Genomic DNA, 22,907 nt, shown 5'->3' on the forward strand with positions numbered 1-22,907 from the left:
TGGGCACCACTGAAAAGAGTCTGGCACCATCCTCTGGCACCCACCTTTGATATATTTTTATGAATTAATGAGATCCTCTCTTAGTCTTCTCCAGACCAAACAGGCCCTGCTCCCACAATGTTTCCTCATAAGATGAGATGCTCCAGACCCTCATCATTCCTGTTGCCTATTCTGGACCCTCTCCAGTAAGTCTTTGCCTTTGTGAACTGTGGAGCCCAGCACTGGATACAGCACTCCAGATGTGGCATCACTAGGGCCAAGTGGAGGGGCAAGATCACCTCCCTCAACCTGCCTGCCACACTCTTCCCAATGCACTCCAGGGTACCATGGCCCTCGTGGCCACAAGGACAGTGCTGGCTCATACTCAGCTTCCACCCTCCAGGTTCCCCAAGCAGCTCCTTTTCCACAGAGACGCTCCCAGGAGGTCAGCTCCAGCCTGTGCTGGCACTTGGAGGTATTCCTCCCCAGGTACAGGATCCTGATTTGACATCTATGAACCAACATCATTAGGTTTCTTTCTGCCCAACTCTCCAGCCTATGAAGGTCCCACTGAATGGCAGCAGAGCCTTCAGGTATATCAACCACTTCCCACAGTTTTACATCATCTGCAAACTTGCTGAGGGTACATTCTATCCCTTTGTTCACGCTGCTGATAAAAAAGACTGGTCCCAGTATTGATCCCTGGGGAACACCACTGACTACAGGCTTCCAACTGGATTCTACTTGGCCGACCACAGCCCTCTGAGTTCTGCCATTCAGCCAGTTCTTGATCCACCTCACGGTCCATTCATCTGACCCACAATTTCTGAGCTTATCCATTATGTTATTATGGGAAAAAGAGTCAAAAACCTTGCTGGAGTTGAGACAGACAACATCAACTATCCTCCCCTCATTGACCCATCCTGTCATGCCATCACAGAGGAGTATCAGATTGGTCACCACCCGCAGAAGACAATTTTCTCCCAGAAATCCAGACGAAAAAAGCATAAAAACATTTTCCCTATAGGTTACTTTATACATCAAATGAACAGCTCCACATTTTTATATATCTCAAAGAAGAGAAAAGTGATGGATAGAAACTTTTAAATGACTGCGTACTGAATGTTTGGTATATGATCACTGTGAAGTAGTACAGTACTTAAAGATTGAGAAATGATAAAGAATTGATGTGCAGTTAGTGGGACACCTATATATAGCTCTTACCTAAAAGCACATAACAGCAAAGCAAGGGAAGTGTATCCCCTCAGCGGTATGCATTAGCTCTCATTGACTTCACACTTTGACTTCAGAAAACATAATTACTTTAACCTGATTTAGCCCCTGTTTTTTTCTAGAAAAAAACTCACATACTTTTCAGAAACACACAGGCAATGTTCAGTCTTTGCAAAACTATTGATGTATTCTTTTGATGAGGAATGCAATATTCATAGTCTTGCCATGGGAAACTGACCTCTGGTCTGTCCTGTCACTATGGCATCCTTACAGTTTCTAGAAGATTCTGGAATTTATGATATTCACTCTTGACAATGAAAGGCCCCAGTTGCAGGACTGAAAATAATGTTTCTTGTTTTGAGTTTGGGGTAAGTGGAGATGTGTAAGTTATGCACCGTTTAAAGGCTGAGTGTCAAGTGAAATTAATATAGTGCTACTTACAAATAGGTTTATGATTTAAATTATTTAAAATTGTAAAATTCTAAAAATTGAAAAAAACCCCCAAACTTATAATACTTGAATCATGTATTTGACAGTGGTAGATAGGTATATTTTGGCAAATACAGTTATCCCGGGTACTTTGTTTTCCAACAATAACACCATGATGTCATGTCCTTCTGGCTGAGTAGTTGCACACAAACAGGTTCTTTACTGATATTTTATGTTGGAGTCCTACTGTCCATTAGACTTTTTGCTACTCATTGCATTATCATAATAATAATAAAAAAAAATATTTGTATTTCACCATTTGGTTTGTGTTTTCAGGCTCTTCTTGTGGATCTTTGATTCTTCTACCTACTGTTGAATTCTGGAGAGCTGCTCTTACCCTGTTTTGATAATTTTTCCTAGTATGAATAACTTAGATAACTGATAACTTAGAAGAAATACTTTGCTTAGCTGACACTCCCAGTGCAGAGGTTGTCTCTGCTGGGAAGGACCCTGTGAGGTACAACACAGCATCATTTGACATGAGTGGCTGCAGAGAGATGTAGAGTATGTGCAGAGTATCCTGAACAATAGGCTCAAAGAGTAACTGCATGGAAGGAATAAATTATCCTTAAGGTGTCTTACTGCTTCACTTGGTACATCTCAAGTATCTTAGGTATCTTACTCTTTTGTTGGGGTTTTTTTTGGAAGATTTTATGATTTTGCTTTTTGCATTGCTTGTCTGAGTAAGTTATTTGCTCTGAATGACATTGAATCCCAGATTCTTTCTTCTGTTTGATACAATATAATTGTTCAAATTATTATATATTGTACAGTAATATCTATTGTAGGCCAGGTTGGATGGAGCTCTGAACAAGGTGTCCCTGCCCATGGCAGGATGGGGTCGGAACTAGAGGATCTGTAAGGTCCCTTTCAACCCGGGGCTTTCTGTGGTTTGATGATTGTACCAAACATCAAAAGGAACAATTTCCTTTTTCTGTAACAGAAAAATTGGAATAATAACATTTTGCTATTAATGACAGCAATATATATTTTTTAAACCATTATTGAGGTAGCCTCATAATTAATATAAAGCAATATGACATGAAGTCATAATTTATAGGGTAAAATGAAAATTTAGATGCTGTAATATACATAAAACATAGTAATTATTAATGGGAATGGAGGTTTTTGTGGCATTTGTGTAACTTATAAAGTCAGGCAGTGTGTGTGATACCACTTTGCTTCTACAATTTAGTATAGTGTAACTGTTTCTCTCATGAGACACTAAATAAAATGAAAATGTATACACTGTCTGTATGTTGGGGCCATTCCTTCTTGAATTGAAGCAGTGCAATTATTGATTAAAGTATATTGCATCTCCTAGTTCAAGAAAAAAATACATTACTTAATTACATTGTAAGTGGTTTTCCCTGTTTTATTTTGATTATGCAAAATGCAGAAAGACATTTACTAAAGCATCCAATTTTTTTCTATTCCCATGTATCATCAGTGTTTTCAAACATAGTCCAGTAAAGCAGAAATAAATGTATGCCGTCCAGGAATTACATTGCGAAATACAAATAGAGGTAGAAAAATACACACATTTTGTTACATGAAATTCTGCAAATTAAATTAAAATTTATATTTTTTCTTTTTTCTAAAAAAATGGGTATTTGCTATATGTCTAAAACTTATCTGCTGTATGACAGTGTTGAGTGCTTTTCTCCTGTGAGCTGTTTTCTACAGTGACTGTCCTTGACCGAATCAGAAAATGCATTTGATTTCTCTAATGCAAAAGGTAATTGGATTTCTCTTTATGGAATGCATCCCTTTAATGACTGTCTCTGCTTTAGCCAATTTAGCTGCAACTGACCTGACATTGATCTGGTGATATGACTTTAAATAAATGCCAAAGTTGGGAGAAGAAAGACCAGCTATTTGATATCACAAAGAACATTTCCTGCCTCATCTTGCCATTTTGCTCAGAAAATACCTCTGTCTCGAATGTCATTCTTATGAAACATGCTTCTTTGGTAATTGGTCATAGAGCTGCAAATTGCATCTTTCTCCCAAATATAATAATTTCTCAGAAAGCATCTGGAGAAACTATTTTGAAACTTGAATAAAGCCTCTTGAAATAGCTGTTCTTCTTTGCAAATATTCATTACTATGTAGACTCATTACTATGTAGAGGAAAAAAAAAGTGTTACTAAAGTAGTGAACTAAATCTTTGCAGAAGTCTTGTTCAGAATAAAATATTTATTTAAATATTTATTTAGATAATTGGGATCTTATAAAAAAAGCATTATAGTTTGGTGATCAGAGAAAAGATTTACCCACATTAACAGTTATTAAAGGTGGTATTTTTGGATATTATCTGTTCTTTGTTAAGGTTAGGTTTTGAATAATAAAATTTTGAATGTGCATTTCTATTTATTTAACAGAGTCAATATCCTTTGGACCCAGCCCAGACTAATACACTGAGCACTTTTAACCCCAAATGGACTTGAAGCCAAAATTTAGCAGTTGAATCCATTTTTAATTTACTCATTGGCCACATGTTCTTTTTGATAAACACTCTTAATGCCATTGATCGAAAGTGGTAGCTTACACTCTGGATGATAAACTGGATTTTAAAGCAGCTGTGAAATTCTGTCTTCAGTTTGAAGTTATTTCCTTCTGGAACCTGAAGATTTCTTATCATTTTTATCAAAAGACATGGTAATTTCTCACTCTGTACTGATAACAGTGAGATAGAACTTAACAGTGGTTTACTTATCTGTATTTTTGAAGCAAGTGGTCACCCTCATTTCCTTTATCTGATCAATTATTTCTTAAATCTTTACAAATGGATAGGTTTTCCACCCTGGATCTTCTTCACAACAGAATTTATTAGTTTATTGTGATGTAACTTCTGGTGCTTTTTTGTACCGTTAATTTGAAGTAAATGGATATGAAAACACAGCTTCCCAAAGAAGCAGGTGCCTGAGGGGTATTCACCTCCCTCACTGAGCTGAAAGTCATTTTCAATAATTTCATGTACCACCCAGAAGTACTGCATACATATGAGTCTCTGGACAGAGAAACAGATGGTCTCTTTAGACAGAAATTATGAAAATGAGAATAAATATTTCATACGTTTAAAAATTTTTGCAAGTTTTAAGGGTTTTTTTCTGTTGCCAGTCCAAAGTGTGTTTTTATACTGATAGCAGGAACTGAGAGGACATTATAAATGTTATATGGTACTTAATTCACAGGATTCCACTCTCTAGCTGCAGTTCTGATTGGAAGACTGGAAATCCTGTTGATGCTGCTCTCAGGGAAGTGGTTCTACTCTCTCATATTGATCCAGAAAGCTTCACAGCCACAGGGGAATTGTAACTCGCATCCTGCAGGTTGCTGTAACTCTTAGATTGGTTCCTCTTATCTTTGGATCTCTGCAGGTTTCATTGTTTCTCAAGGAGCTGCATGCACTTCTAGAGGCAGAATATGTAGCCCAATATTCATTATCTTGATTGCAAATAACACTGGACACACTATTAGTCTACTATCTGTTATCATTATCAGAACTGACGCACTTAAAAATGTTCCTCAAGTCCTTGCTAGTACTGCTTTATGTAGCACCAGTGTAACTATCTACTATTTCTTCTTTCCCTATAGGTCACAGATATGATGCTTCAGGATAAACCTTACCCAGACTGGGGAAAGTCTGCCAGAGCTTTCTGGAAGAAAGGAAACATTAGGATCATTTTATTCTGGTAGGAAAATAATAAAATCAAATTACTGTAAACAAATCTTTTAAAGAATGTTGAAAAACATATCTTCTATGACTGTCTGTGGCAGAAAGAGATATGGTTGAAAAAAAAGGGTAAATCAGATCTAAGTAAAAATTGCAAAAATGAGTGAGGAATTCCTAATCAAAATAGTTGGCATATAAATACAATTTAAAAATTATTTATAAATGTTCTTTTATTCATTTTGATGATTTATAATTGAGTTGTGAAATTTCTGCTATATGTGATAATATTTGGGTTTCCTACTGTAATTCCTTGTAATAAAGTAGATATCTGAATTTCCTTTTGTGGCCATGAAATTATAGAAATCCCTCGAATTACCGCATGAATAAGATTCAAAACATCATATCAGTCTCAGATGATTAAGAAAAATATTAAAAAGCAATGCAAAAAGCTGTGAGGGTTGAGAGTTTATTTTACCTCAAATGTAGCCTCTTTCAGATAAATTCCAGACAAATGTAGCTATTGAAACAGAACACAAATTATGACAGGAAAAGTGGAAGATGGAGAATATATATTCTAAGAAGCAGTCTGAAGACCTTATGGCTGAAGATATAAGAAATAGCAAAGATTTTTTCAATTATATCAGAATCAGAAAAACGCATGAAAATGTCAACAGACCTGCTGTTTTTAAAAGAACAGATTTCAAAAGAACTCTTACAGAGAAGTTGCAAGATTTATTTGTATGGAGTCTCCTACAGAAAATCCAATTACTTATCTTGCACTTTAAAGGAGTAAAAACAAGCTAATATATTAAGTTGAGGCAATAAAGGAAATAGTAAGAGAAATTTGAAAGGAAAGCAGAATCAGATGGCTGATTGGCTACATACAAAGCTTATAAGGAACTGAAGAGGTTGAGTTGATGCAAGTGTTATTAGCACTTAATTGCCCATTGAAAATTTGAATATTAAAGTTTGGATATTGTTTTGCTTTTTCTGACTTTTTTTTTTTCCAGCAAACTAGTAATATCCTACTGGCCTGTAAGTCTGAGTTCAGTTTTAGCTAAATTGATTGAATATATTATATGATTATATATAATATATCGTTATATATCAATAATAGAAATATGAGCAAAGGTTTAGATTAATTTCTGCTAAAGGAAGCTGGGGAATCTTTGCTGAAAGAAAACATTCTCTGATCTGTCAGAACTCTATGCACATGTCATCAAAGAAATGGATGAGGGAGAAAAGCTTGATATAATTTATTTGGACTTTCCCAGGGGTTTTGATGAAGTTCTTTCTGAATGCAATTAAGAAAACTAGTAAGACTAAGTGTGCTAACATTTAGAAATCATCTCAGCAATGTGCAGTGAAAGTTATGAGTAAAATAATAATTTTCTGCTACATTGATAAGGCTGAGGAGTTATGTTATTTAATGTTTGAAGTAGTATTAATTATTTATATACATCATAAATATTAATGATGTGACAGAATTTAAAGAGTTAATAATTTGAAAAATGCATTAAAGAGGCATATTAGAAAACTAGGTAAAAAAAATAATGTGACTGAATACTTGAGTTATGGAAGGGGGTGGAGGGATTCAGCAGCTCATTGTCATCACTGTAGGATGTGCAGAGAAAGATTCTGTCTTAGCATGCAGGGATGGGCAAAAAGGTAAAGCTGATGTATCAAAAAAATTCACAGACAGGTGCCAAGTGGGCAACCATTGATTACAATGTCATCTGAGCAAAACGCTCAGTCTAAAACAACATTGATTTTTTTTCATCCTTGTCTGAAAGATAGCTTTGTCTGAAAGACTGAAAAGGAGATTAGTTAAGATTTAAGAAAAAACTTAATTACACAAGAAGACTGGAAAAGTGGGAAAAAAGGATTAAAAGCAAGGTGACATGATAGCTTTCAAATATACATGCCAGATTGGGAGACCAATAAAACAGTATTAAAATTACTTAAATATTATTGCAAGCAATTTTCTTCCACTCTGAAATGTTAAAAATATGTATTTTATTTCTAATAATATTCACATTGACAAATCCTGCCAAAAGTTCAATATAGAGATACGTAAAAAAAAAAAAAGGGTTTTCATGCAAGAGTCTCATACTAAAGGATATGCTCAAAACCTAAAGAGTGACATAAATGCTTTTTTTTTTAGCTTTAAGCAGTGAAATAAAATAGTTTGGATGACAGTCTATGTTCCATAGGCATTATTTATATAGTACAAATTAGACATCAATAAAAGTAGATTTTTTTTTCTCCACTAGGTAGGAAAAATAAGAGAGTGATATTGTTAAGCATGGTAACATGAAGTATTTGTATTTACTTTATTGTTGCTTAAGCAATGTGATGTGTATAGCCTCATTTCTGAAATGTCCTAGATGAAGCATCCTCAACAGTGTGTCCTACAGAGATACTGGTGGGTCAAAATCCATTTATTCAGGACATTTTCTAGTAGCACCCCTGTTTAGTAGAGCTACTGCAACACTGTGCACTGTATTTTTATTTTATTATTTATTTATTAGTCCTAGTATAGATATATGATACACAGTCTAAGGTAGCTGATGAAATGAAAACCTTAGATACAAACTAGACTTGTTTTTCTGCTAATGGCTTTTCTATTTTCATGTCTACTTTGCAAAATTAGAAAACTTCTGTAAATGTACCAAAGATGGATGGATTGCAAAGGTGGTGAAGGCACCACCTTTATCACTTATTTATGATAGCTAATTTGTGGCTGCTTTGTTTCTCATTTGGAAATGTTTTCAGCTCTCCAATGCAACTAACTCACAAAGGTTTTGATTTATCTTATCTTCTGTTTTCAAATCATTCTCTGGAAATTTTGTCAGCAACTGCTTGTTGGTTGCTCCTGAGGATTCTGGCTGACTTTTGAATTTCTTCACGATATAATTCTTCCACAAAGAGCTCATCTAGCTAAAGAATGATCAGTTGCTATTTGCATTTGTGTAGTCTGTCACTAAGGAGTACTTTGAAGTGCCTTCAACTTTTTTGGAAGTCAGATCTTGGTTTGGTGTTGTTTTTTTTTGGGGGGGTTTTTTTGGTTTGTTTTTTTTTTTTTTCTTCCATAAAAAAGGTCTCCATTTTGGTAATTTCCAGCTCTGCTCATGGCTAATTCCAGCATTCTGAGGCAGCTTTGTGTAATGCTGTTATATTGCTCAGTGATGTAATGGAAATACAAGCACCCTTTCTCATGGATTTAAGAAAGTATGTTGTCAAGAGGACTTTTAGGTAGCAATTAAGCATCTTGAACCTTGATGGAATTCCTAAGATGTGCAGACATGTTTGTGGTTTGCAAAAGAATGATACACACACGGAGTTAAATACCTGCACCACCTGCAGTCAGATGCGTCTCTCTTCAGACCACAGTCTCCAGTTCTCCGTCATCATCATCAGTAGTGCAAAATTATAAGCATGACTTGAAACAGACTGATTTTTTTGATATGTTGATAACTTGGCTGATTCAGGAGAGACAAATTATATATGACACAAGAGGACTGGCATTTGAAAGAAGCAAAAAGAAATTTGTTGAATAAAGTCAAAAAAAAGATCTTGGACAAGACTGATGACAAGTCAACAGCTGTAGCTAGTGGTAAGATAAATAAATCAGACAATATAAAATCACACTTAATTTTGATGTTTTTTATTAGACAAAGCAGGGGTAGAAGTGGAATTTAAGACTGTTTTGCAAATAATTTTTTTTATTTTCCTCCAAACATATAATAAGTCCAGCCTCTACTTAAGATGCCCCCTGCACATCTCCCCAGCAGTACAGGCAGGTGATGCTGTTAGAGGCAGCCCACACCAATGCCCCAGTATGTGCTCAGGCTGTACAGTCATTGCCCATGCTAACATAAAGCTCTCTGCATCAAGGCCTGGACTTACCTCTGCCTACTTTATGCCTGAAATCACTGAGTCCTCCTTATAATGTCTTCTGCAGAGACCTGCCACATCCTGTGGACAACTGAGCATAGTAGTTGGAATAAAATCATAAAGACATCTCTGGGCTGTGTGCACAGTTTGCTCAATAGAGGCGAGACCTGAATACTTTTTTGACAAACTGCTCTAATATCAATTACCCTCAAACAGAGTGTGGAGGGTTTATAATGAGAAAGGCATAAAGAATGTGAACTTTTAGCCATAGGGAAAAACCAGAGCACAGTCAAAAAGAAACCAGTTTATGGGAATAGAGGAAAAGAGTTGCTGAGGTCTGCTGTGTAAGCAGGTAACAGAAAATTGATATTCAAAGGTAGATTATCAAAATGGGGCACTGTAGAGATAACAGTGGATTGTGCAGCTGAATCTTGATTGCAGACAGGAAAATATACACAAGCTGAACCTTTGAATATGCAGTTCCAGGCTGGAATCCATTTCTGTGGTGTCTGTGGCAAGACATTCATTGTATGTGTGTACACAATGATCAGTATTGGTGCAATAAGGACAATTGTCCTTTGAAACAGGATTCTTGTTTGAAATAATGCAAAACAGATACCAACATGGAAAAGAAATAAAGTCATACAGATAGATAATTGTAAATTTTTGATTCTCTGTGTTTGCTGTTTGACTTCACATACTATTCTTCTATTAGTATGCAATTCCATAAACTCCCACTAGTTTTCTTTAATAAAAAACACGGATACACATGCTCAGAAAAGAGTGTTAGGAATCACAGTATTTTAATATGGCAAATCAAACTAGTAATATAGGTTTAGATGTTTTTATTCAAAGTAATTGTGCAGAGTTGCTACAGAGTTCTTTATGTACCTTTATGTACATATGTTTTTACTGGATTGTGTCAAACATAGCTTATGTTAGTATTCTTAACTGGACAATATTTTGTACCTTGGAAGTAGAGAAAGGTTCCTTATGAGATAGATAGACACATGTCCTACAAAGAAATAAAAAGCAGTTTCTATAAGGGATTTTATATTATGCACCTATTTGAATGTTTCATTTGATAAATTATATTTTCATATTCTATGTTTTCACAATCAAGAGGATATGTTTATAGTGGAAAAATACATTCTTTTCACAAATATGAATGTTCAAAAGACAGCTTCTAAAAACAATCATTCTTCTCACTGTAGGCTGCATTGAGAAAAACTAACTACACATGATAGCTTGGTCAATTTAAGTTGTGTACTAACTGAAAAAAACCAAACCTTTCATTAAGTTTGAATAAAAGTTTTTGGGATATATTCCCACAAATAAAACAGCATTAAACAATGAAATAATTGTATCTGTAGTATATATGCATTTAGATACACATACAGTATTCTCTCCCTGGTTTGGAGGCTTTTAAGTTTATCTATTAATTCTTTCATATTTAAGTAATTTATCTTGGGATAAGGTACTGACTACTGAACAGAACTCTGGAATCATTCAAAAGGTAAGGCAGATTTCCTGGTAAATAGCATAAATAGTATACAAGAACATACAAATATTTTCCAATATTATTGCTCACAGTAAATATTGTACTATAACCCAAGTGAATAATATCAGTTTGGATAATCAAGACAATACATAAGTTTCCTATTATTTTTCTTTTTGTCTCAATACAAAAAAATTCAGTAAAGTTCTCCATAAATGATTTATATTGAGTGATCTGACTACTAATCTTGTCTGGCATTGTTAAATATATTCTGTCAGGATAAAACTGTCTATGAATAGTGATTGTTACATTTAGTCTGGCCATCAAGATGTATGATTGTAATTTTTCAAAAAATGGCTAAAATATCTTTGAGAGCATTTATTTAATTTCTGGGTATTGTTGCTAAGATATGCTGTGAAATGCCAATTTGTTGGCATGAAAAAACTTTGAAAAGAACTCCTCATAATACAGAATGCTGAACTTTCATGTAAATGAGAGTTCTTTAAGATTTTTGCTTATTTTTATTTTAATTATTACTTAGAATATTTGAAAACATCAAATAAATATGAAAATATTGTATTATCAAAAATATTTACAGGAAAGTCTTTCTTCAGATCTATGTTCGGTCCTGTAAGAATTCTCTGGTTCATGTCTCAAGGAAAATTTTTCCTCTTGGATAACAAAGTGCTTTTACAGTTCTGGTACAGAAAAGTGAAAGTGGTCAAAACTGACCACAATGGTTGAAGCTTGGCTGCCCTGTGAGTCAGATACATTTTTGGACCTTGTTCTCAGATGCCAGCCCTCCTCAGTGCATGAAAACTATTGTGTCAGCAATTCAGAGTTTTCCCACCAACCTGCTCTCCTCAGCGGGTGCTGCTGTCAGCTGGAAGTGTCACTCAGTCCCTCGCAGAACATGTCTGCCCTTCTCCTTCCCTTCCTCCCTTCCTCCCTTCCTCCCTTCCTCCCTTCCTCCCTTCCTACAGCACAGCAATAGCCCAAAATGCTGCAGTGCTTGCAAAAGGAAAAGGGTAAGAATGATCTGGGGCCCTGGGTCAGCTGTGGAGAGGGTGGCTTCTGAGATTGTATTCACTGATCTAATTTTGTGGTCTGTCTCAACCTTTCCCTGGCTTTCCTGGGAGCATCTTAGGGACTGCAATCACTCCACAGGCCTCCCATGTGGCCACATGGAGCATGTTCTGCACAGACTACTAATGCACTGCATGAAGGGTGGATGCTTTGCATGACATTATTTATATATGAGCAGAGAAAAGGTATGCATATGGGAGGGCATGCAGGTGGAAGTCTCCCATCTGTCTCAACTACCAAGAAAGAAATCTGTGGCTTGCCTGTGCCAGTCACTATTTGGAAAGGCTGTGTCATGCATTTTCCCACACTCTAGTAATGACAGGAAGAATAGTGAGACAAATCACTCTTCATCTCATTTTTCTTCTCAAGGCAAAGTATTTGATAGGGATATAAATAAACTTAGGGAGCTTTGAACTCTGAGATTAAAAAAATATATATTTTAAAACCAAAGCAGCAAACAAAAATTGTGAGATTGCTTTGGCTTGAAAATTAAGCTCTTTCCTATTTTTTTCTAATGCAGACTCCTAGAAATCAAACAAAAACATATGCTGCTTCTTATCTGTATTGGCATGGATAAGAGAAGGAGGCAGAGGAGAGCGACTGTAGTGTGGCAGCTTTCCTCTCACATGAAGTAGACCACATGTGCTCATCTACATCCACACAGTCAACCACACACTTGAGAGGACAACAAAGGGGAGGAAGGGACCTCCTAACATCCCTGCACTTACACCATGTCCCTGATAAGTGCTAGTGTGGAAACATTTGATGTCCTGGGGTTTAAAAAGAAATATGCACAGACCAATGTGGCTGAAGGATAATTATACTGAAGAGAGAAAAACATCATCCATTAGCTACAATGGGATTTTGGACTGGGCCTATAGACATAAATTTCACCTTTAATTTGGATTTAAATTCTCTGAGCCACTATAGTACGTATGTATTTTATAGCATATCTTTTCAGTTTCTCATCCTGTTTAATCTTTTTGAGTTATATCTGGTAGATACTTGCAATTCAGTAGTTGATAGCCTGCTAGAAAAAAACCCCTGGTTTTATACCTACATAATTGCTAGATTCCTAAGTATAGCCTTCGTAATTGGATGGATATGGCAATTCATGTTCACCTCTTTCTAAAAGTACATTTTATTCCATCTCTATTACTGAGAAAGAGGTATATCATGAACAATTACTAAAAATATTTTATCCAATGTATAGCTTTAAGTGCAGTGTCTCCAATGTTTCAGTAATAATAATACTGCCAAATTACAATAGTTTCACAAAATCACATTCTATGCCAAAACCTGAAAAGGTCTAGTTCTTTGATAAAAATCTTTCTTGTGAAATTCCAAAAAGTTCTTGTCTCTGAATGGGCAGTTGCAGTTCTTGCTTCAACCACAGTTGGAGCAAGTTCTTTTTTAGCACCTTCTCTCCACTTCCTGCAGAATTCTTGCTGAGCAGGAGACACCTCTTCCCCCACTCAGGCACTGGAAGATTTTCCAGAAGAGCAGGATCAGTGGTGTGGTTGTTGTTATATCATTGCCCGCTTTCTGCTTGAGCTCTTTACCTTTTCCTTTGTTTGTTATTAGAAATTTTTTTTTCTATCTTTAGCATTTACAGCTAGCCTAGGCCTCATTCTGGGTCCACTCCAAAATCAGGATGTCATGTAATTGAGTGTAAGTGTCATGTAATACATACTGTGTGATCATATAGGCAGAAAAAATGCTAAAAGGTAACATTTCAGAATATCAACGTAGAAATCCAGTCTTGCATCCTTGCTGCAGCATGCAGAAGCCTGGCAAAATCATAACCCAAAACCTGGTCAGTTCAACTGAAACTCATTTCTTTGGGAAAGCTGTAAGGAATCCATCACACCAAAGACCTAGTACATACAGAAGCTGCAGGGTCAGCCAGTGGTTTTGTGCAAGAGGTGAAGTCTGAAAGCCCACAGAGTTCAATGGAGATCAGAAAGTGAGTGTTTCAGCTGCTTATGCTCACAGCCAGAGTTCATAGACTTTGTGATGGCTGGATGCCAAAAATCAATACAGTTTTCTAAAATAAATGTGATGATTAAAGTAATGAAATTATTTGCCTTCCTGGAATGCTGGAGTATTTTTTTAAAATTGTATTTCTCCCTAATGGCATGTTTAAATTTGTGCCTTAGAATTTGCTGATTTACTTAGCTTAACTTCTGACTCATCTTTCTCCTAGAGTCACAGAATTGCATAGGTTAGAAAGGAATTTAAAGATATCTCTTTCCAACCCCTCTGCCAGCACCTTTCACTACACTAGGTTTCTGAAAGTCCCATTCAAACTGGCTTTGAACACTTCCAGGGATGGGCCATCCACAACTGCTCTGGTCCACCTGTTCCAGTGCCTCACCACTCTTACGGGAAAGAATTTCTTCCCTCTATGTAATCTAAACCTGCCCTCTTTCAGTTTAAAGCCATTCCTCCTTGTCCTATCACTACATGTCCTTGTGAAAAGTCCCTCTCCACCTCTCTTGTAGCCCCCTTTAGGTTCTGGAAGGCTGCAATAAGTCTCCCTGAGGCCTTCTCTTCCCTGTTTTGAACAACACAGCCTCTCTCAGCCTGTCTTCATAGGAGAGGTGCTCCAGCCCTCTGATCACCTTTTTGTTTCTCCTTTGGACTCCCCCCAACGTGTCCACATCCTTCTTTTGTGGGCCCTAGAGTTAGATGCAGCATTTCAAATGAGGTCACAAGAGTGGAGTAGAGGGACAGAGTCCCGTCCCTCACCCTGCTGCCCATGCTGCTTTTGCTGAAGCTCAGAGCACATTTGGCTTTCTGGGCTGCAAGTGCCCATTGCCAGGTCATGTTAAGCTTCTTATCCTTCAACACCTGCAAGTTTTTCTCCCCAGGGCTCCTCTGGCAAGGGAAGAAATTAATCCAATGCATTCTCTTCCCAGTCTTGGCAGAAGATATTGTAGTATAATTCTTTTCTTGGGCCTAAATAACTCAATTTGTACTTGTGCTTGGGATTAAGCCGACCCAGGTGCAGCACCTTGCACTTGGCCTTGTGGAACTTCATGAGGTTTGCACAGACCAACTCCTCAATCATCAATCCTCCCCAATCCTCTGGGTGTCAGCCTTCCCTCCACCATGTCGATTCTACCGCACAGTTTGGTGTTGGAAGCTTTGCTGAGTTGCTCTTGATGCTGCTGTCTGTGTCACCAACGCAGATGTGACACAGTGCCAGCCCCAGTTCCAACCCCTGGGATCATAACCTGTCACAAGTGACTGATCACAGCTCTTGGAGTGCCATACAGCCAATTCCTTATCCACCCAGTTCTCCATCCATCACATCCACATCTCTCCAGTTTGAAGGAAGGCTGTCATGCAGTACAACATTAAATGCTTTGCGCAATTCCTGGTAGATGATGCCAGTTGCTCTTTCCTTATCTGCCAATGCTATAATGGCATCATAGTAGACCACTGCAGCTGTCAGGCACCAATCTTCCTTAATGAAGAGAAATCAGGCTTCTTATTTCTGTAAATACTGAGTATTTACACATTATCATGTTAAATGCTGTTTGGCTTTCAGATCCATCTGAAGATGCAATTCTGAAACAGATTGTGCCAGCTTAGAAACTCTATTTTTAAATCCAGTGGATTTCATGTGTAACTGGACATGCTAACACAGTGAAATTGTTCCACCAATATGAATGGAAATTTTTAACAGTGGGAACTGAAATCAGTCTCCCTGGGGACACTCTGGATGAGAATATTAATCTTCTGCACTTTTGAGAAGGATATAGCAGTTGTCATCCATTGATTGATTAAAAAAGTTTTATTCCTCTTGAGATACTGATAGTTCTTCCTGATGTGACTTTTGCTGTTTTGTTTATCAATTTTTCAAATACAAGTAGTGAAACTCTCCACCATCTCCACCTATTTTCTGATGGAAACAGGCTAACAGCCACAGTTCCAGTGAAAACACATTGTGAGACTCAAAGTGCTGCACATGACTAGAATGTGGTTGTAACTTCTAACTTGAGATGCTTTAAGAGAAGGAAAAAATAGCTTGGTGTATCCAAAATCAGTTATTTAGGCCAAAGAAAAGAATTATAGTACTGTATCTTCTGCCAAGACTGGACTTAAAGTTGGAGCAAGAAGTTATTATTTGAGTGCTGCCAGCTTTCATCCTCTATCCCATTCTGCCCCCACTCAGATTCTTACACCCCATGACCACTGTCAGAATGAACCCCTTTCAATAAAAAAGAAAACGTAATTAAAACTATCTTTTTAGGATGTGCTTAAAACAGTTATAAATATGAATGTATACAAGCTTATTTAGTCCATGTATAAAACCTCAATTAGATGTAAAGAGCCTTTCTTTTGTTTCTTACTTACTTTTCTAGTTTGAAAAATTGGTATGGCTGTAAAATTAAATGCATCTACTGACAGCTATCTTAAGCAAGGCATCCAACTTCATATCTTTTTTTAGGCTGGGTACTATAATGAGAATATTGTGGCTATATTTTTATTTCAGATAATTGCATATTGTCTGACTGCAATTGTGACTGGAAAAAGAAACTGCCTAAAACAAAGAATGGATTAAATTTTCAATGAAATCAGAACAAAAGGTTGTTAACAAAGGGTGCCCTGCAGGGCTCTTGCTTTCATAATGTACGCTTTGATACTGTAGCATCTTTGCTAGATTTTTCTTTTAGCACAAAAAAAAATAATGTTAGCAGTTAAGCCCTTATAAAACCAGCTGCCAGTTAAATTTCAGACCATGCATATTTGAGCCTGCTTTGTCTAGCAGGAAGTTACCCTGATGAACAGACTGATTTTATGATATTGACTAATCAAAGAGCTTCAGTAAAGTGTGCAAATAACAATACTTTTAATACAGTACTTGACATTTTCCATCTTTCAGATTCTTTATGTACTGAAATGATTGATCTGCTCCTTCAATCAAAACCACCTTGACTCCAGTTTACTGCTGTTAACTTTGTATTGCTGATTGTGTTGGTGCATTGGTAAGCACAGTGCTGCTTCTCATGCAGACAAAGAGTAAATCTTTCTGGATTTCAGTGGAAAGGGCATCAGCCCTTGTTTGTGATGGCCAGGGGGTAGAGCAAGGCCAGTGAAAACAATTGGAAAACAACTTATTCAGCCTTAAGAAAGGTCCATATTTTTCAAAGCTTTGTTTCCTGTTTTTTTCTGTTGTACTCTTGTTTGCTGCTTTCCCATTTCTTTTTTATACATCCTACCAGATTCTGCTAGTTCTGCTATAGAAAAATTTGAAGCTTATTTCATTTATTAAAGACTATCTTACAATTGAGAAGGTAAAGGGCAAGGGCCAAGAAATTATCAAATCATTACATTAAAATTAAATAATTATATTATTACATTAAAATTAAAATTAAGGAGGTTTTAATTTCAGTTTTGTGACATGCTATGGCAATTTTAATTTATTCTACACTATGCTTTAAATAATAAAAAGTAAGGTATTTTTTGTTTTAAAAATACTAGACACAGCTTTGTCCTAGTTCTGAACAAACCTCTTTGAGATTGTGCATTTTTGTTAGCTTCAGTGCAAGCTCCTTTTTCATACATGGTACTTTCCATTTAGATGGGTTGGTTTGAATTTTTTTTCAAAACACCTCTTCTATGAAGTCAGGCTGAGAGAGCTGGAGTTGTCCAGCATGAAGATGAAAGAGTTCCATGGAGACCTTACAGCAGCTTTGCAATGACTAAAGGGGCTGACAAGAAAGATGGAGAGAGACTTTTTACAAAGAGGTGTCAAGGTAGGATAAGGGGGAATGATTTTAAATGGGAAGAGGATAGGTTTAGACCAGATGTAAGGAAGAAATTCTTTCCTGTGATGGTGGTGGGTCACTAGAAGAGATTGTCACAGAGCGCTTGTGGATGCATTAGCCCTGGAAGTGTTCAAGGCCAGGCTGGACAGCAGTCTGAGCAACCTGGTGTAGTGAAAGATGTTGGCAGAGGAGTTGGAAAAAATGATCTTTAAATTCCTTTTCAACCAAAGCCATTCTGATTCTGTGATCCCTACTGAAAAATGGAACAATAATTTTATAACTTTTAGAAAATTAATTTTGTGTAAACAAACAACCATGACCATGGTTTAAAAACAAACTGCTATTATAAATGCGCTTACAGGGGACTTCCATTGTGCCAGCATTGCACAGCCCAGGATAAGTGAACTCTGCCCCAGGAAGGTTACTGTCTGAAATTCTAATTTTAAAAAGAAACATGGCACACAAATGTGGTAAATCCCTCATCTATAAACATATATTTTCTGCTCACAGAAGTGGTGTGCCAGTGAAAAAATGGACCTCAACACATGCTCAGCTTCCATTTGTTTGCATGCTTTGACCTGACCTCATCTATTGAAATATTCAAGTCCAATTAGCATAGCACAGGAAGCATAGGTCTTGGGAAGGAAATAGAGTAATGCATGTTTTCAATGACAGTGAACAAGTTGGAAATATCTTATTTGACTTTTAAATTATATACTGAGTTGAGAGATGGAATTTCAGTGGGAAACAATCAGTTTTATATTGAATAAATTTGATCTGGAGGGTCTGGAGCAAGACAGCACTGGCAATGTCATTTTTAATGCATTAGTTCTCAGGATGAAACTCAAAGATGGAGTTGAGCTTGTCTTGTCTGAGCTTCTCTCCAGTATTCTGTCCCATGAAGTCTAACATACTCATGTTTGTAAACATTATAAATAAAGTATAATATGCGTATTAGTGTTTCCCAAGTATTCTTTAAATGTCTGATACAGGTTTGACCAAGCTGCATGAGCATACCTCTATTATAAGGCATTTTTTCTTTCAAAATGTGGTACAAATTATTTTAATGCCTTAAATGCTAAGGATTTAAGACTGTCTGTAGCTTTCAGGTTGATCACAGAATCCTTAGATTGGAAAGGACCTTTAAATTCAGCTGTTAACCCAGAACTACTATGTTCACCACTAAGCCTTGTCCCTAAGTGCCACATCTACATGTCTTTGAAGTGCCTCCAAGCACTTCTGTGGGCAGCTGGTTCCAACGCTTGACAGCTCTTTCAGTGAGGAAACTTATCCCAATAGTCAATCTAAACCTCTCCTGGCACAATTTGGTGTTCTTTCATCTTATGTCACTTGTTGCTGGTTACAAGAGACTAACCCCACCCATCCTCTGCCTCCTGTTAGGCGGTTGTAGGGAGCAGTAAGGTCTCCCCTGAGCCTCCTTTTCTCCAGGCTAAACAACCACAGCTCCCTCAGCCGTTTTATATACTTGTGGTATGGACTTGTGCTCCAGACCCTTCATAGGTTTTGTTGTCCTTCTTCGAATATGCATATTCCAGCTCCTCAAGGTTAATCTGGAATCAGGGCAGTGCTTATGGAGATCTTGAGGATCGTTCCCTCAGGGTGGCTTACTCAAAATTTTAGCTGATATACTGTATTTGTATTTACCTTTAATCATTTGAACAGGAAAAGTTTTGGTTCATAGTAGAATAATTTGCAGGGTACAACATTATCTTAGTTTAATTAAGGTGGTGTAAAAACATTCAACTTTTCCTCTTGTGTGCATCTGAACTGATAAAATTAACTGAATACTAAAGTTTTATTTTTATGGAAAGTAAAAAATTTATACTTTCTCCCAAAGCAAATTAATATAGGAGGTGCAAGCACAGTCAAAAGAATCTGGTATGTGATAATTTTATTTCAAAGAATGATTGTTTTGTGTTTCAGAAGGGTGGGACTTAGAATTAATCTTCTGTTCCAAGTGTTGTTTAGCAAAGTTTGTCAACCTGTTGTATGATTTCCAACTCTTTCTACCTGAAAAATTTCTGTGAAACCATATACCAATGTATTCAGTTAGGAGTACCACTTTCTTCTTCCACCACAAGATCTTTCAGTTACTACAATGTATGTTGGCCGGTTTCAAAAAGCATACACTGTCTTTTAATCTATACACAACCTCAATTAGTGTTCAGGTCAGTAAGTGGAAAGACATTTATAGCATCAATCATTTTGGGTTAAGGAGTACACATACTGCAAGTGTACTAATGGAATGGAAATAATGCCTGGAACATCTCCAGAACAGTCACAGTCTCAATGGAGCAATTAAATATGTATGAAGAATGTTTGCAGTGAAGTTCAAACACATCAGCCTGAGGCTTATTTTTTGGTTTAATTTATTCTCTGCCTTTCTGTGTACTGCTGCTTGATGATTCCAAAAACACTTCTGCACACTGCCTCCTGCATCCTCTATGTATACACTGACTGACAGATATTATGACAGTTGCTATTTTTAATCACCATCTCAGGAACAAGGAGTAGAATCTACAGTAGAAAAGTGCAGGGTTAGGATTGAGGTTAAGAGTTTTTATTCATTAATGAATTCAACATAATTCACAGTATGGAAAATAGCCTTCAGAATTAATTTGGGCAGTGTTTGAATATTTAGCAAAGCTTCTCAGTCTGAATCTGTTGGTGTTATTAGAGTATTTCACAATATGCCTTGTATTCCATATCTTCATATTTCTGCTTCTTTCCTTCATGAAAGAGATGCTTGTCCTGCAGTTAGAGACTGCTTTTTTTAAAGCATCGTGTATGCCAGCACTCCTTAAAAAATTAGTGGTTCTCTTTCCTAGTAATTGTTGTTCTTCGCAAAAGGTGTGAAAGGGCATGTGCTATATTCAGCTTTCTCTGCTGTTTTGAGCCATAAATAAAACCAAACTATCTGGGGCTTTGTAAAGCATGTTTGTTTCCTTTGTTGGGTCCACGTTCTATGATTTGTGACTGGTCAGAGAGCACCAGTGTATTAGCTGGTTCATCTGTTTTCAATTCATGCACTAAGAGTGAGTGTGATTGTCGTGTAACCAAACTTAGAGCTATTGGCAAAGCAACTGAGCAAAGAGAGCCTTTAAAAAGGATTACTGGTAATGTAATTACTTGTGGAAGATGTATGGACATCTCCTGAATGAAAACACCAGCATCTTAATATGTTCTTTAAGCAATACCATTAGTGGAATGAAAACTTGTGTTCCAGTAATGGCATACTCTGCTGGTGGATAATGGCACAGTGAAGCGAAGGCATTTGTGTGAAGTAAACACTGAACTAAAGCCAGAGATGTGCTTTTGTTTCTTTATATAGTGTCAAGGCTGTTATTGAAGCAAAATTTACTTTCTAGTGACACTAGCATTATTTTATAAAATGCAATGTGGTTTTGAGGCCTCAGAACTTCCAATCTACCTTCTTTAGGTCTAGAGGAAAATCTTTTTATATCTATCGTCACTCTGTAACTGCTAATAATATCAATAATTTTAATGAAAGAAATATGCTGTTACTATCACCCCTATTACCAGAGACATCAGCAGTATATCATATCATGTAATTTTATAAAGAAGTAGAATTTATTTAGAACTTTCAATTCATGCACAGAATAAGCAATCTTGAAGTTGCAAATTGAAGAAAATATTTTTGCTTCTGAACAGTTGTTTTCTACGGCATTTGATATTGACTTTAACCATCAAGATGATTGATTTTTTTTTAGTGAAAAGGTACATTTGCATGTGTTTAAATAAGCGCCTGACCTTCATCTTTTGAAAATCAATGGCAAAAGCCCAGTAGTCATCAGTGAAACTTTAATCCTCCTTTAAATACTGGCAGATTTTTTTTCAGTTAAGTGTAGGGGATGTTTTACCTTGAACTGGTTAATAAGCTCAATGACATCCATAAAAATAGGTTACTGAAGCATATAATGATAACTGTCCTTTTTGATTTGTTTCAAGTCTTAAATCCTTGCCTCAACTTTGATAGCACTTCCCTCTTAGAACTTATGTATTTCTTCCTTCACAGTGTTGGGTCTTCTCATTATTCAATAAGCAAAATTCTGATGCTTGGTGCATGTTTTGGTTTTGGGTTTTTTTTTCTGTTGTTGTTGTTTGTTTTTTTGTTTTTTGTTTACACCTAATTAGTCTCCTTTTTACATTCATTTATTGAGGTTTTTTTTCTTACAGGCTTATTGTCTGATTTTGAGTAATAACAATATTCTTAGCATGTATATTTTTATGATTCTTGTACAAGAAACCTGATTGGGTTATTGATTGTGATATGTGGGCAAATACTCTGACTTCATCAGTGCCAGGAGTTACAAACTTACCTTGTGTAATGCAACATTCTAAACTTTAATGTCTTGTGGCAGCAGGTTTTGCTTCTCAGTGGTAGAACAGACTAATAAAGAAAGCTGACACTAATATCTAGGTGTATGCAGTCAGGAAGTGATGCATAGGAAAAATGGTTTACCCTTCTGGGAAAATCAGTCATAGCCAAAATATTCATACCTTACCTATCTGAATTTACTATCCTATAATGTTATTTTAGGCATCCAAATATATAAAAAAATTATCTTGAATTCGACCTACATCATATTTGTGGGACCTGCAGTACTCAAGATAATCAGACCATTTAAATATAATTCCCTGGCTGTGGATTTAGGATCTTAGTTTCAACCACAAACTAAAGTTTTATCATAAGGTCTTCCAATGGACCGTGTGAAAATTTTAACTATCCATTCATCCATCTTGTCAAGCCACATTATTATGCTCGTATTTTGTGTTTTCTGATCAGTTTGGAAATAGAAATAGCTTTAAAAAGTTAGGAGAGAGGAATCACTACTTTGTAATGCCATTATTTATTTTACCTCCTCAGTTTTATCATTTTTGTTTTTAAGATCATTCATGCCATATGGATGTTTGCAGTGATGTGACTTTCTGTGATTGAGGTAATTCCCAGTGCAAGGACAAAACCAGAGTTCCTTGAACTGAGAGAGGGAGAATTCAATGTTCATGTCTCTTCCTGCATAAGCATAAAGAGGAAAAACATATATTATTATTCCATTTTGCCATCTAAGATCTGGGCTTTGGATTGTGTCAGGTACCTTTTGGCCTTGTAACACAGCTGTGCTCATTAGGACACTGGCAATTAGGGCTCAGTGTTATCATTTTCTTTGCAACATGAACAAACTTAATGAGCATTAATAAGAGACTAATTGGCAGCAGGTGTGCC

The 22,907-nt window shown here is 36.5% G+C and overlaps 1 protein-coding gene across 7 annotated transcripts in view; it reads left to right on the forward strand.

Moving 5' to 3' along the window:
- The window catches only part of TMEM117 (transmembrane protein 117), a 177,797-nt gene that overhangs the window by 106,296 nt on the left and 48,594 nt on the right, over positions 1-22,907 (forward strand). For all 7 annotated transcript variants that reach the window (XM_072922305.1, XM_030258490.4, XM_072922319.1 and 4 more), the window contains exon 5: positions 5,302-5,399. In XM_072922305.1, the coding sequence (XP_072778406.1) occupies positions 5,302-5,399 (98 nt within the window). The remainder of the gene's footprint in view (positions 1-5,301; positions 5,400-22,907) is intronic.

This window comes from Taeniopygia guttata, chromosome 1A, assembly GCF_048771995.1.
Source record: "Taeniopygia guttata chromosome 1A, bTaeGut7.mat, whole genome shotgun sequence".
Lineage (NCBI taxonomy): Eukaryota > Metazoa > Chordata > Aves > Passeriformes > Estrildidae > Taeniopygia > Taeniopygia guttata.